The 15,688-nt window shown below is 33.0% G+C and overlaps 1 protein-coding gene across 1 annotated transcript; it reads right to left on the reverse strand.

Annotated features, from left to right (window-relative positions):
• Window positions 1-1,030: 1,030 nt before the first annotated feature.
• LOC141819314 (RHOMBOID-like protein 2) lies at window positions 1,031-14,354 on the reverse strand. The gene is made up of 5 exons (XM_074706650.1): window positions 13,864-14,354; window positions 2,656-2,819; window positions 2,407-2,570; window positions 2,054-2,304; window positions 1,031-1,264 (listed from the first exon to the last, which is right to left on the reverse strand). Exons 1-5 carry the CDS (start codon window positions 14,175-14,177, stop codon window positions 1,153-1,155), a joined length of 1,005 nt encoding a protein of 334 aa, XP_074562751.1. The 5' UTR covers window positions 14,178-14,354; the 3' UTR covers window positions 1,031-1,152.
• Between the last annotated feature and the right edge of the window lie 1,334 nt (window positions 14,355-15,688).

Genomic DNA, 15,688 nt, shown 5'->3' on the forward strand with positions numbered 1-15,688 from the left:
GGGGACAAGTGAATAGACAAATCTTCATTTTTACAATTCCTTGCATAAGTATGTGTGTGTTAATAGAAGTGATGATAATCATATGAGACATCTATTACATCATCCTTGAACGAATGCATTTAAACATCCTTGTAAATGAGACATTATGGTAAGCCTATACAATGATAAATGGCATTACTAGAACTCAATGCAATGGTGAGCAATAGAACACTTAATATAATTCTCAACTACAACTACTACTAGTGAAGACACTTGATCTAGACTTCTCCATAAATCAAGAAACCTTTTAGTACAAGTCCTATACTCAAGGACATTGATCCACATTCACTTTTTGCAACCTACCAAGGTCATATCCAATGAGCTTCTATAGTTGCTAGAGACTTTCTAGCCAACGATTGCAAATATGAAACAATTCAAGCTTGTAAATGGCCTTTGAAAGCAAATCCATGTCTAAGAATCAAACTCACTAATCCTAAAATGCAATAAAAAACCAAGTGAAGAGAGTACTAAAACTGTAATGAAGATGATGCTTTCAGCCTTATCAAACTCTTTTCTTACTTAACTACTTTTTCTTAATGATGAAAATGAATTTAAAAATGTTTTCAGCTTTTATACCATTGACTCAACGTTCACAGTTGGATGCCTTTAATTGATTGAAAACAAATATTTCATTCAACAAACTTTTCATCGTACACTATTTAGTCAACTAAAAATGATCATTCAACCCATGAATAGCATCATTCCACTCATATTTCAATCAAGTTATTCACCTACTTTATATGTTTGTTCCTATCCTCGTGACCCTAGTACCTTGCATATGGGAAGTTTCCCATTATCAAACTTCACAGTTAAACAGTTCTAATGCCAAAAAAGCAGAATTCATCAGTACTAGATTTGGAGCACTGTAGAAGAGTGGAGAATTGGTTTACAATTTTGATATCTAATCTGCACTAGGGATCTCTAATTAAATGACTAGACTAACAAACAAATAGAAAATGGATACGTACATAAAGTCATACCACATGGCATGGCGACTATAATCAATCTCGATCTGCAGGAAATCAGGTACAACATATGAACATCTAATTTACATAATGTAATTCTAAAGAAAAAAAATAACCCAAGCAATCCAGAGGCCAAGTTCTTCATTCATTAGTTTGAACAGCTCCATAGAGATGTCGGCACACAACTCAGGTAATGGCACCAATGACAATGATCGTTCCCATTTACACCTCGAAACAGCATTATCAAACCAACAATAAATCTGCAAGGATAGGAATCTCAATAGGGAATAGAGAGCAATATAGTTATACAGTTACTGCATAAAAAATCTAAATAAGAATCCAAAAATTCTGATACATCTCCAATTCTTAGGATTTCAATAATAATCTATCACAAAGTTGCTGTTGAATTAGAACATCTCCTTCAGTGAAAGTGAAATTAACAGCAAAACCATAGAATTTAAGAGGTTCAAGCACAGCAGCTCCCAGAATCATCCAGGTTAAGCTTTACAAATTTGATTGTCGAACTTTTTATAGATACAAAGAATTAGTGTACTACTTAATGAGTATTCCATCACTAGTCCCTTCTGAAGTAGCTACACCTCATTGCACCTAAACTAGTTTGTGAAATGCTGACATGTAAATACTTAGTTACTCCTAATCTCCATAACTAATAACTAAAATGATCTTTGCTTCCATTATACTTGGCAATATATCCAAGTCTGCATTCTCCACCAGAAGCTTTGTCCACTGAATAGCCTAATATGAACTATATTCACAACAAACTAGTTAGTCATAAGCTTATTTTACTTTATTAAAGGTTTTCTTCTCTCCTGTCATTTTACCTCTTATTAAATGATTATTTTGCCTCAACCTTGTTCTCGTAATAAAAAAAATTAGTTGCTGCTTAATTGAATGAGGACCAAACAGCAAACATGATGTTCCGACATAATATCACACGACTGTTGACAAAACAAGCAAGCTAATGACTGTAACCTGACAAAAGCAAATGAAAATTCAGATTTGTAAAGCCTTGGTCAAATAGTTCTTACCCAACCACTAGCAAAACCAGTGAAACAATCCCTAATATGTACTGGTATGCCAAATACTTTGATTTAACTCTGCCTTCACGAGGTAGACTGTGGCGTTCCACCCAACCAAATTGAGGCTGGAGCAGCAATATAAAACCCAGAAAAAACCCTGTCAAAAAACCTCCAATGTGGGCGAAGTTATCAACATGTGGTAGGATACCAACAGCCAAATTGATAACGATGATGATCAGTAAAGTGAATAGGGCTGCTGCCTACACAAAAAAGGGTAAGAGTTCCATGTATGAAATAACTTCATAGTTCAAAACAAAGAACAAGCAACAGAAAATGAAAGTAAATACCAAAATAACTTGCACCTTGTTTGTGTAAATGGTCCAGTTAGTAATTAATTCTGACAGCATTGCCCCAAGAAGTCCAAACAGAGCACCAGATGCACCAACAGAAATACTATTCCTCATGAAAAGAGATGACAGAACACTACCTCCAAATCCAGAAAGTAGGTATATTGACCCAATTCGCACTTCAAAAAATGGTGCACGAATCATAACTCAGGAACATGTAAGGGGAAACTTCACGATGCATAGGTTATGTAAAACATTACTTACAGAATCCAAATTGCTGTTCAAGGCGAATGCCAATGAAAACCAAGCTCAGCATATTGGCAATCAGATGTATAAGACCAGCATGCAACCACATACAAGTCACAAGCCTCCATCCTTGATGTTGATGTACCACCCTTTCCCATTCTAAAGCACCCATCTTCTGCAATCTGGTTATCAGAACAAGAGGCAGATTAATGGATAAATGGCATGCTACTTCAAATAAGTATTACTGCATTAATATCCTAAATAAGTAGCATTAATTATAATTTTATTTTATTTTCCAAATAGGAAGCACACATGGGTTGAAGTAATAAAAGATTGTGGTATAACTGGTTCATAACAATGGAGTATAAAATCAATCATATTAATGCCATTGTCAACCATCATTAGTTCAACAAGCAATAAAAATCTCAGTGGCTAATTCTTGACACAATTAACTTGTTTTTTTTTCTATGCAGATATAATCAGGTAATTCATGGCATCACATTTCAGATAAGATGTTAATGAAAGGAGTCATGTGGCACTCAAATAAGCATGTGAGAAGGGAAAAAAAGTTGAAGAAAAACACAGGGAAACTCAATTTGTATTCAATGAAAGAAGGGTATAAGTTAACACAAAAATGGCAAATTACTACATAAGAGGGCACATGTGAAGTCATAAGTCAATTTGACTTTAACAAAGGAAAAGAATCTTTCATCAAAAAATGGAAAAAGTTGATGCATTTTGCTAAGCTCCATTGTTTCTCAAGTTCTTACTACTCATTAGGTGGTTGCTACTAAATTCTCTTACCAAACGGATTTAAAAGTTACTTCATAAGAAGGGATCTTCACCAACTTCCCTGTCCTCAAGTTCATAAGTTCTTACTACTCATCATTAGGTCTTCACCCACCCACCCCCGCCCTCTTAAAAAAAATTGATTAAAACCAACAATAAATCATATTTTAGTATAGGTAACTTAAAAATACTAATTATTTAATTTTTTGATAAAAGTGATCATTTAAAATTCAATGTTATGGGTTTTAGTTAGGTCCCTAACTAAATTCAAAATTGATTTTCTCGAAGAAAAGTTTTAGAATGATCAAGAGAGATCAATGCATTCTCTTTCAATCCACAATAGTAAGTGAGAGAAAGATGGATTAAACAGTGAGTCTAACAAGTGAAAACAAGGATGAATCAATGATGCTGAATCTTATGATGAATCTTGAGTTGTGGTAAGGTAAAACAATTTAAGAGGATGACAAAGGCTCCATCTCCTTTTGTGCGATTTCTTAAAAAATCAGGCTGAGATAAAAGGTCTAGATTAATTAAATTTTTAAAGTTATCTTTTCTTTTACCAAATTTTCACCTGATTATCCATTTTTACTCTCACTTTGACTAAATTTCAATAGATTCCATCAAACCTAACTAATTTCCAGCTAATTCCTTTGAATCTCTAATCATTTTTGAAACTTCTCAATGCTTGTGAGGTGTCAGTTTCTATAAAATAATCAAATCAATCATTGATATTAGAGCAGCTAGACAATCTATATTGGTATTTACTAATTTTTTCAACTACACTAATGATATTTTTGAACATTTCTTCAACAAACAATGTTCTTGTACTACCACCAAACTCTATGTTGTTGATGTAATCAGCCTATGATCCGATTAATGAAGAGTTGGGTTTTGATGTTTGAGCGATATGTCCTTTGATTATATCAAGTAAGGCAAGGTGCTGTGTGAGAAGACCAAGTGGGTTAAGTCAACTAAATACTAGACAATCGGAAAAGTTCAACAGGTGTTGATAGGTGTGAAAGTCCAGCACTAATAGTGGTAAAAGGTCAACAAATAAAAATCCAAATGAGTCAAGTAGAAATCCAAGTGGATCTAAGTTGATTAGACACTTAGATTGACGAAAAGTCTATAATTTTAATGTGGTGGACAAACAAATATCACGAAAAATAAAATAATTTTGAAAAAAATAAATTGTAGATTAGTTTATCCATAATAAAAGGAAAGAAATTGAAAATCTTCAAGAGAAGATAATATTCAAGATTGGAATGAAATTAAAAAATATTCAACATTTCAAAATATACAACAAATTAGAAATTTGAATTTTATTATTAAATAATTAGTATTTTCTATTTTGGTAATATATAAGGAATAACTATAATCCTAAGATTAGCACATTTTCTTTATTTGAAATATTTATTTCTATATTTGTTATTGAGTTGAGTCTATAAAAGGGTCCCGAGTACTACATTTTAATCATCTTCGAATTAATATAATTTTCAATTTTATTTGATGTGTGAAGTTTTTCTTCTAGGTGAGGTTATTTCCCTCTTCGTTTCATCAATGTATTCTTAGTTCGTGGGTAGTTCGACTCTGGGTGATGTTATTTCCCTCTTCGTTTCATCAACTGTATTCCTAGTTCTTGGGTGGTTCGACAGTTCGAATTTGGTGCTACATCAATTGGTATCAAAGTCAAAGCATGGTGGTTCGATTTTGGTACTAGTTATATCCATTATCCATCATTCTCAAAGCTCAGTTTCGTTTTTATCGACGACTCATTTACAATCAAATACCTAATTTATTTCATTACATCTTTCTTTAGTCATTACACTTTATTGTGATTTTATTTTCTCCTTATCATTACACACATAGTTTCCATCATTACATCCTCCACACATCTACTTTCATTTTCAACTTTTATATTTTTTCCACTATCATCATTACTTTTCTATTTTTATCTATTCTTGAATTCTAATAAGATTCCCGTGTTCTCTCATCATCTTCTACATCATTAACTCTGTCATCATTGTGCCTCGCCAGTCTCTCCATCCCCCCCCCCCCCCCCCCCCCCCCCCCCCCCCCCCCCCCCCCCCTTCCCCAAAAACAAAAAGAAAGAAAATTGTCACTATTACTATAAAAGGTAAAATATTGTTGTAAAATAAAAGAGAAAAAAATAGCATAGTAAATTTGTGTTGTTCCTGTTGCCTTGCCACAAGCACTTACGACAACACCATAAAGCTCTCGTCGCCTCTATCTTGTTGCTTTCAATCGCATGCTCCTCCAAAGCATCATCATCACTAGCTCATCACAACAATAACAACCATTGTGAATTGGATTCCTCAGTTCATGCATCACCTTCCTCAATTGCAAACAATACACTAACACAATCAAGAGCCAACAAAATTCCTAGAAAAATTAATTATCCTTTCACATTTTAGTTTGCAAGAAAACGGTTGTCTTTTAGATTCAGCAAAGAGCAGTTGGATATCTTCATCCATTGGTCTATTCAAAACTCAGACAACTTCAACATTAACAAATCTCACATCATCTAGGTATAAACGTAGTTTCTCTTCATAAAAATTGACTTTTATTTATTTACTTGGTAACTTTAAATTGCTCACATTTTAATTACTTTTCTCTCACAAATTCATGTATATTAGCATCTTATTCATAAAAATAAAAATATCATCATGTTTTTCCAATTTAGTTTAGACATCATTCATAAAAAAAACCTTTTTAGTTTAATCATCTTTTATCAAAAAATATATTTCCTATTTAATTAATCATCCATCAAAAAATACATTTCCTATTTATTGCTCACAATTTTAATTAGTTTTCTCTCACAAATTCATGCATATTAGCATCTTATTCATAAAAGTATCTATGTTTTTCCAATTTAGTTTAGACATCATTCATAAAAAAATATTTCCTTTTTTGTTTAATCATCTTCTATCAAAAAATATATTTCCTATTTAGTTTAATCATCATCCATCAAAAAATACATTTCCTATTTAATTTAATCATCATGCATCTAATAAAATAGTTCCTATTTAGTTTAGTCATCATCCACGAGCAATGGTGCAATGGTCGAGTGCCTTTTCAGTTTCTCAAGCATCTAAGGATCGAGTCTCAGTTTCGACGAATTAATAGATGAATTTCCCTTAATGGGCGGTTGACCTAAAAACGCTGGGTTGATGGGTCACTTGCTGCAAACGCTTCCTGATTTACCCTGATAGCAATGAGAAACTTCCATGATACTAGGCCGATCACCCCAAGATTAGTCAGCGTAAACTAGATATCTGGTGTCAACTAAAAAAATAATAAAAACAAAAGAATCTCACTATTTATGTGAACCACATGTTATGACATATGCCGATAGATTTGATGGAACTACGAACCCCAACATATTTCTTGATTGGTTAGACAATAATGAAAATTATTTTGACAAACGCAATTTTACTTCCACCAAACGTGTACAATTTGTCAAATTCACACTCACTACTAAACTTTTTGGCAATGTGTTCAGACCATTAAAGACCAAGACAAGCAAAAACTTATCCCACATTGGCATGAGATAAAAAAGATAACTAATGAAAAGATGTCCCACCAAACTCGGATAAATGATTGCATAACTAGTATATAAAAATAAATAGTCAATTTTTGAAACTATCAACAAGGCCTTACTTCTCTTACAATCTATGAGCTTGAAGTTAAAATAAAAGAAATGTGTTCTAGTAAACATCTTCATAACCCAACCTTAGAGATCCTCTAAAAATATTTTAGAAGTGTCCTCCAATAACATTTCAGACAAGCCTTTTAATGATGCAATATTAAAAGAACTTATTATTGACATGACTTCTTTAGAGATTAATTGACTTAATGTTGACTTGACTTATACTCTTAAATTGTAATGCATTCATGTTATCCAAAGATAGCAAAAAAACCTAAATACAATAAGCATGATTGATGATTTAGTAAAGAAAGATGATAGTTTAAAAATTTACAAATCGCTTGGTATGATTCCTTCTATATTTACTTATTTTTATTCTTGTCAACTAATTGAATTAAATGTCTTATTTCTTCAATCTATCAAACCAAGAACTCCACTTTGCATATTGGAAATATATGTGTTGATACAATCTTGAAAATTATATTGAGTAATGATTACTATAAAATATTTAATGGTATTGCAAATTTCCATATTACATTTGTCAATCCAAATTTTCTCATCACATTTGCATTAGATGCATGTATACCATATATATATATCCACTTTATTTAGTCACTTTGTGAAAAAAATGATTATAATGCTTGTTTATTTAACTTTCTAACTTATTTAAACACAAGTTCAATTTTTAAATTAGAGGATATGCTAATTTATTTGGAGAAGTTAGAACGTTCGTCTTCGTTTGTTGATTTGTTATAGGTTTTATGAAATCATCCTCAACATTATTGTCTTCATGTCAGATGATTTCAATGAAGGCATGGATATTATTCTCTCCATATAACAAACTCAGATATTTTCTTACTTGTTGGAAAGGACGACAAAAAAGGAATATTTCAAAGTCAAAGTGCAAAAAGTGAAACAAAGTCCATCAATTATTTTTTCCATTGGAAGGGATGCCCAAAAATTAAAAATAATGAAGGAGCATTGCTAAATAGAGTTATTAAAGCAATTGTTCCTTATGCTTGGAAATGAAGAACTAAAAGAGAAGCCCACAACTCGTTAAGAGTCTAGTTTTCCTCAATGAGGGTGAATAATGCAAATAAGAAAAAAAATTGAAGACAAATTTCGAATTGGTTCATCTACAATAAAAGGTTAGTTCATCAATAATTAAAAGAAATTGAAAATCTTTAAGAGCAAATAATATTCAAGATTACTGCATCTGCAATAATTAGAAAGAAATTGGAAAATATTTAAGATAAACATATCTATAATAAATCAGATATTTGATTTTTATTATTGGTAATTAGTATTTTTTTCCTTTTTGGGAATAAATAGGGAATAATTTATAATCTTGATTAAGATTAGCATATTTTCTTTATTTAGAATATTTACTTCTATATTTGTTATTGACTTAAGTCTATAAAATGATTCTAGAGTCTTCTATTTTAATCATCTTTGAATTAATACAATTTTTAGTTTGACTTTTGTGAGAGTTTTCCCTCTAGGTGAGGTTATTTGCTTCTTTGCTTCATCCACTTTGTTCCTAGTTCTTGGGTGGTTCGACAGTTCAAATTTGATGTTGCATCAATGGGGACAAAGAAAAGTTTTAAGTTAGTAAAATTTATCTCTTCATAGTAAAATCCTAGCTTAAGGGAAGCTTAAGTGAAGGGGGAGCTAATTTTTTTTTTATTTCATTATTTTTGTAATTCCTTAGCTTAAACAGTGTCAAATATTGAAAAAGAGAGATTGTTGATGCAATAGTACCATAAGTGGTTGTGTTCAACTAAAGTATTTTGATGTGTTTAACAAAAGCTTTAGGTTAAATTTTCCTATGTGGTATGATGTGTGCATGAAGTTTGTAGGGGCTTATTAGAACGACAAGGTCGGGTTGTAATTGTTGACTTAGAATGGCTAGGTTACTTTAGGTTGATAGCTTAGAAGTAAGATTGGGATTGGTGAAGAATGGTATGGACCATTCAAGAGACTACAAATGAGGAGCATGAAGCCAGTTGATACCTTTGACAGTAGTCGTGAACTATATAGGTAACCTAGAGAAAGTATATGGTATATGAAATGTGTGCATGAAGACTTGTATCTAAGAGACTCAAGATCTAACACGAGGGTGAATTGTTGGGCAATGTAAAGTTACAACTACCTAAAGATAGTAAGCTATGAAAGATTAATTAGTTATAATCTTTGAATTCCCATTTTTGGGTCAGTTAGGCTTAATTAAGAACCTTCGACTAAGGAACATTAGTTCTTAACTGTAGTTTAAGTTGAGCTTTGTGAGGGCTTATAAAGTGTAAATTGAGCAAAATAGAAGATTAAGTTGATTGAAGTTTATTTTAACTACTAAGTCAGCTATATCCTATGCTCTGTATTTGAATTGAGTTAACTAAAATATCAATTGAATCGACTCCATTAGAGAGATAAGTTCATTGAGGCGGCTAGTTGAGTCAACAAGAATGAAATAGGTTGACTGAACAAGATTTAACTGGATCCTTGTTGAGTTGATTGAAATTGACAACTATTGGTGGAAAAATTTGTAATCGTAGGTTTGAGTTGACTAAATAACATTTGAGTAAACTAGATGCAAACTTAGTCGACTGGATATTAATCGTTGACCGATAAGGTTTCTTTATTAGGATTACACTCGCAAAAATAACATTTGAGATAACCAAAAGTTATCCAAATGAGCAGTCATATCCTCTATTTGAATGCACCTTTTCTACTAACCACAGGGCAAGGGACCTTGAATATGTAACTCATACACAACAAGTATTTGGTTCTAAGCACCCATTATAATACTAATAACACTACTACTAGGAACATCTTCTTTAAGCTTTCATTTACTTATTCTATAAGCAAACATACTTTGTACGAGATTTTAGGCCATGAAGCAGAACTTAAGTTCCCAACCACGAAAAATAATTGTGTTAGTGAATTCTTTACTTATCTATATTCTCATATTTGTTATTTTTATTTTGGGTGATCACTCTAGCAAAAAATGCTAACATGTTATCTGACCTTGCATTAAATACACAAGAGAAAGAGAAATTACATTTATAGATTGAAGTGTTATTCACCCTCTCTCTAGCATTCTGGTCATCCATCAATACTCGCATCAACATTGTCAATTCCTTATCTTCTTACTATTAGATCTATATAACATTAAGATTATATTCATTGTTCCTTAACCATTACAAATCCTAGAACCATTGTAGTTTCATGTCTCCTGAATGGGGTTAACTAACCAACTTGGTCCTAAGTTATACGAACTGCTCTTCAGCACAAGGACAAATTAGGATTGGTGAATATTCAACTCTATGGAGAAGGGACACCATGGGAATATCGCTTGTGCTAAGGAGGCAAAAATATTATGGGATGATTTCAATGAGTATTTCTCTTAAGAAAACACTTTCAGAGTCTACCAGATTAAAATCACCATCACCACTCTAAGGCAAAAAGGATTGATAATGGAGGATTACTACTCCAAGTTAATGAAGTTGTGGGGTAAATTGGAGTACGTTAATGTCCAAACATATACATATGAAGCTACTGCCAAGTAACGATTGTCAACAAGAGAAAAGGGAAAAATATCCATCATTTTTCTTGCCAACACTGACGAGGAAGAGCAAGAAGAAAATGTGTGACTAATATGAAAAAAGGGTTGTTGAAGTGCTAAGAAAGGAAGAAAACTGATTTTCAATCATTGTACTAAAATAAGACCCAAAAAGAGGGCATGTTGGAACCCCCATAGACATTCGAGAAGAAATAAGCAAGGGGGAGTAGGAGCTCAAATCGTTGTTATTGTTGCACATGAGATAACAAACCAATAACAAGATGGAGTCAGTCAATTCGATTTCATAGAAAATTAGCTCCATTAACTAATAACCCTCATGGAAAGTTTTAATATTGACAAAGATTGTCTCGGAGATAAAGTTATGGCTAATTGGATCATAAATACAAGAACACCAACCCACATAATATATTGCCTTAAATGAGAAAATTAATGTTGACTATTTAGTGACCATTCAAATAGTATGATAGAAACTCACACGAAGAGAGGTTATCATATCCAGGATGTGTTTTATATTCCATGCTTTCAATATAACTTAATATTTGTTGCTTATTGACGATTTGAATTATATTGCAACATTTACTTCACTTTTTTGTTATATACAAGACAAAGTCACAAGGACAACAATTGGGCTGGATAAGCTCCAAGAGGGGTCTACAACCTTGGTCATGAGGCAAAGAAACATGCTCTCCAGATTACTAGTGTAGAACAGTTTGTATGACCTCAACATTTAGGTCATACATCTCAACATACACTCTTTATTTCTCTAGTATTTGTCAAAGAAATTTCAGACAATGATTTTTGTGATATTTGTCTAACACAAGGTCACTTTGATGTTATCAATAGCAATGTCGATGCATGTTTTGATTTAGTATATTGCAATAAATAGGAACCTATAAGGTAACAAGCACAATTGGGGCATGATATTTTCTCACTTCAATTCATGACCATAGTCGAAGTGTGTGGAGCTTATTACTTAGAGAAACATCAAAATGCACACTAGTACTAATAGATTTTTTTTAAATAAAGTTGTCTCAATTCAATTAATCTATATAAGAAATTAGAAGAAATAATAAGAGGGAGTTCACTTCAGAACGCATGCAACGATTCTGTGGGTCAAATATCCTGTGTGGGCATACCCCACAAAGTGATAGGGTGCAAAGCAAGCATTACATATTTTAAATGTTGCTCGAGCTTTGATGTTTTTGGCAATCCTATAAAGTATTAGGGGAGAGTGGATTCTAGGGGCAACATATTTAGTAACCAAACTCCATTAAAGATTTTAAGTGATAAAAGTTCATACAATGTACATTTCGAGAAAATGCCAAATTATGAGCATCTTAAAGTGTAAGGGTGTTTATGTTCCACCCAAAAAGTGTCCAAAAAGTGAAGATAAATACGATGAAAAGGGAAGAAAGTGTATATTTCTTTGTAATCCTCAGGGCTAGAAGGGATGTAAGTGTTTAGACTTGGAAACACAAAAACTTTCATGTGCCCAAAGTTGCATTTCAAGATTCAGAATTTCTTTTTGCTCAAAGTAATATCCCTCATGAATTAGAAGTCCCAATTCCAATGATAGGGGGTGTTAAGTCAAAAAACGTAGTGTCAGCTTGAAGACACACAAATTATCAATATAAAGGATAATAACGAGTAGATAACAAGGCCTTATAGAGTAAACACTTGTGGGATTTTGTTTGTCACACAACTACCCATTTTGACAATCTAATACTTTGTCCCTTCATGGAACAAGTCCATTGATCCTTTGTCTCCTTGTGACACAAGTCCATTGAGAACTACATATCTTAAAAGTAAATTGATATCATCTCATAAAGCTTATGTAGTTGTCATTGACTAGGACAATGAGTCGACATCTCATTCCAATGGAATCTAAGGGCCACAATGGAGAGAAGCAATGATTATAGTAATACAAACTTTAGAAGACAATGAAACTTGAACAATCAAACATCTATTTATTTGGAAGAAACCTATAGAGTGTCGGAGGGTATATAAAACAAAGAGAAGCGTTGATGGAAGCGTTGAAAGGTATACGACTCAATTGCTTATTAAAGGATATGCACAATAGGTGTAGATTTTCATAAAACTTTTGTCCCAATGGCCAAAATGGCAACTCTTTGATGTTTACTCCTTGTGGCATTAGAGATAGTCGGATCTACATCAATTAGATGTCAACAATGCATTTTACATGGAGATTTGGATGAGGTGATTTACATAGAGCTACAGCTAGGATTTCGGCGTACCATCAAAGGGAAAGTGTGTCAACTACAAAAGTTCTTACGTGAATTGAAGCAATCTTCTTAAAATTGGTTTAAAATGTTCGCCTCTATAACCATGGGGTGTAAACTTGGTCACCTTATTTTATGTTGATAACCTCAATCTAACAGAAAATAATTCAAACTGATGTTCTGATTTCAAATGTTTCCAATAAACACTTTAAGATTAAAGGTCTTGGATCACTAAAATCCTTCCTCAGAATTTGAGGTAGAAATCACAATTCATCCTTTTACATATGTTAATGGAAATATTTGTTAGATCTCCAGTCAGAATGCAGAATGTTGGGTTTGAAGTTGACTTCCCAATGGAGCAACAACATAAGCTAACCTTGGCGGATGAAGCTTTATTAAAGGATCCTACAAGATACTGTTGTCGTGTGGGACAACTCATCTACTTAAGCATCACTTGACCAAAATTATGTTACTCAGTTCATGTTCTACCAAAATTTATGCAAGCTCCAAGACAAGATCATTGGGACACTACAATACAAGTCATATGATATCTAAAGAAAAATTGATGTATATTTTCTAACTTGAGGAGAGTATTTGAGCAAGTCAAGTAACAACATCATTCATATTAGTTGTGCATAGTATTAGTGTGCCCTATGGCTAGGCAGACCTAGAGCCCCTAGCATTGACAATGGAGTAGTCACAGTTGGAGAGTCTAACACTATCAAAAGAGGTGAGTTTGTGTAACTGTAATGCAAGAGCAAAAGCTTCAACTAATCCCCTATCTTCTACTCATTTCTTGTGATAAATTACTTGTATTTTTTTCTTCTCTTTGAATCAAATTTTATAGAACTTCCCCAAGGGCTTTTACAGCTTTCTTCCAGATCCACCTTCCATGAGAAGTCAGACAATAAAATCAAGTCTCGAAACAGCAAGTAAGAAAGGCGGCGTACGTTGATGACGAAGGCCCGAAAAGGGGGTTCTCGCGCAGCGGCTGGAAGGAGAAGCGGTGGAGGGATCCAGCGACGCAGGAGCCGTAGGGGGATCTATGGATGGGACAATTGTTGACGTACATGGTGACAACAAACATGGCGATATTGGCCACCACGACGAGCGGCACAACCCAGGGCGTCAACTCCCGCTCCTCCGAGGCGCCGGCGTCGTAGTAAAACGGCGCAGTGTAGTTCGGGCCGACGTGGCGACCGTTGGCGGCGGCTCCCGTATTCTTCCCGTCAGCTGCTCCCCTCTCGACGTCGGAGCTGAGCATGGCCGGATCAACCCCTGCGGATCGCAAGAGCCGGCTTCGAAACCAGAAGAGGGGACACGAGAACAAATCGAAAGAAAGCTTCGCTGGAGAGGAGGAGGAACCGAAGGGCGTCGCGACGCCCTGCGAGATTTGGACTTCCTCCGAATCTGAGAGACTACGTTAAGCTTCGGCTTCAACTACAACTTCAACTTCAACTTCAAATTCTTGGATAATGAATTTATTTATTTAAGCAATTACGCCTTTACAGTACGAAAATATCTTTTATTTTTAAAAAATATTAATAATAATTTAATTATTTTTAAATAATGTTTTTATTTTAGAATTAACGACAAAATTATATCATTTGTATTAAGGAGCTGAAGGTTTGTCAGAAAAGTCCAGTTTGCAAGGACCCGGACAACCTCTTGTCCCACCAAGGACAATTATAAAAGTCCAGTTTTCACTATTTAATTTCCAGGCAGTCAATGCAATTATAGAACATCGCTAATAGGATGACAACTTTCTTCGATAGAGACTTTAAGATCCGATGAGGATGTGAAGAAATTTTTTAATCCGATTAGGATAGTGGAGTGGGATTCGACGGATATGATAAAATTCAAATCTGATAGACGATTTAATATCGAAATGATACAGTGGATAATCATTAAATCCATTAATTTACGTATAAATATTAAAAATAATATTTTAAATTTTATTGATTTAAATCATACCCGTATACGAAAAGATTGATAAAAGCTCCGGTTTGCAAGGACCCGGACAAACCTCTGTTGTCACACCATGGACAAAGGATGATGCTTAAAATCCTCGTTCTAAACACAGCCGCGTTCTGTGCGCTTTCAAGCTTTTCCGTTGTCCTGCACTGCATGGGTTTTCACTATTTATTGCCCAGCCGACCAATGCGATTATACAACATCTCTAATTATTAAAATGTTAAAATGTATCTTTTTTTTAAAAAACAAAAGATTATTTTATCATATTTTATATTAAAAATATTCTTATTTAAATATTATTAAGTGCTGATATAATATATAAAAATAAACCGATTGATTAAAAGATTTATAATTAAAGTACTTTATATAAAAATTATTTTAATGATTTTAAAAATATTAAAATAATTTTAGTTAAATTTAAATAATTTTTATTTTTATATATAAATTTTTTAACTAAGTTAAATCGTTTTATTTTTTATTAATTATATCAATTAAAATAAAAAATAGTAAAATATTTTTTATATAATTTTAATAATTATGGATGTTTTTGCCAGCTAATTCCACATTGATTAATGGGCAAGATTTAACTATTCATATTCTGTTTGGTTAAACAATGTTTTATATTTTAGACAAGTTTATTAATACTTTCTCTTATACAATTTATTACGCTGAGCTGTAGCATTAATTTTGATTTGACATAAACTTGTTGGGACGTGATATCGACACCCCGAGAATTAGTGGATTAAGATTGTTTACTTATTTTGTAAAATAACCCTTACATTTTTAACATAGTCAAAGCAC

This window comes from Curcuma longa, unplaced genomic scaffold (genome assembly GCF_044706935.1).
Source record: "Curcuma longa cultivar G26 ecotype Majalengka, Jawa Barat unplaced genomic scaffold, ITB_CL_G26_1.1 contig_28591, whole genome shotgun sequence".
In the NCBI taxonomy this organism is placed as follows: domain Eukaryota; kingdom Viridiplantae; phylum Streptophyta; class Magnoliopsida; order Zingiberales; family Zingiberaceae; genus Curcuma; species Curcuma longa.

What these genes read in the sequence shown, in the direction of transcription:
- LOC141819314 (XM_074706650.1), bottom strand. Translation starts at nt 14,177, where the DNA reads ATGCTCAGCTCCGACGTCGAGAGGGGAGCAGCTGACGGGAAGAATACG. An exon ending in TGAACAGCAATTTGGATTCT is followed by an intron (nt 2,571 to 2,655) that starts GTAAGTAATGTT and finishes CATTTTTTGAAG; the next exon opens with TGCGAATTGGGTCAATATAC. An exon ending in GGACCATTTACACAAACAAG is followed by an intron (nt 2,305 to 2,406) that starts GTGCAAGTTATT and finishes TTTTTTGTGTAG; the next exon opens with GCAGCAGCCCTATTCACTTT.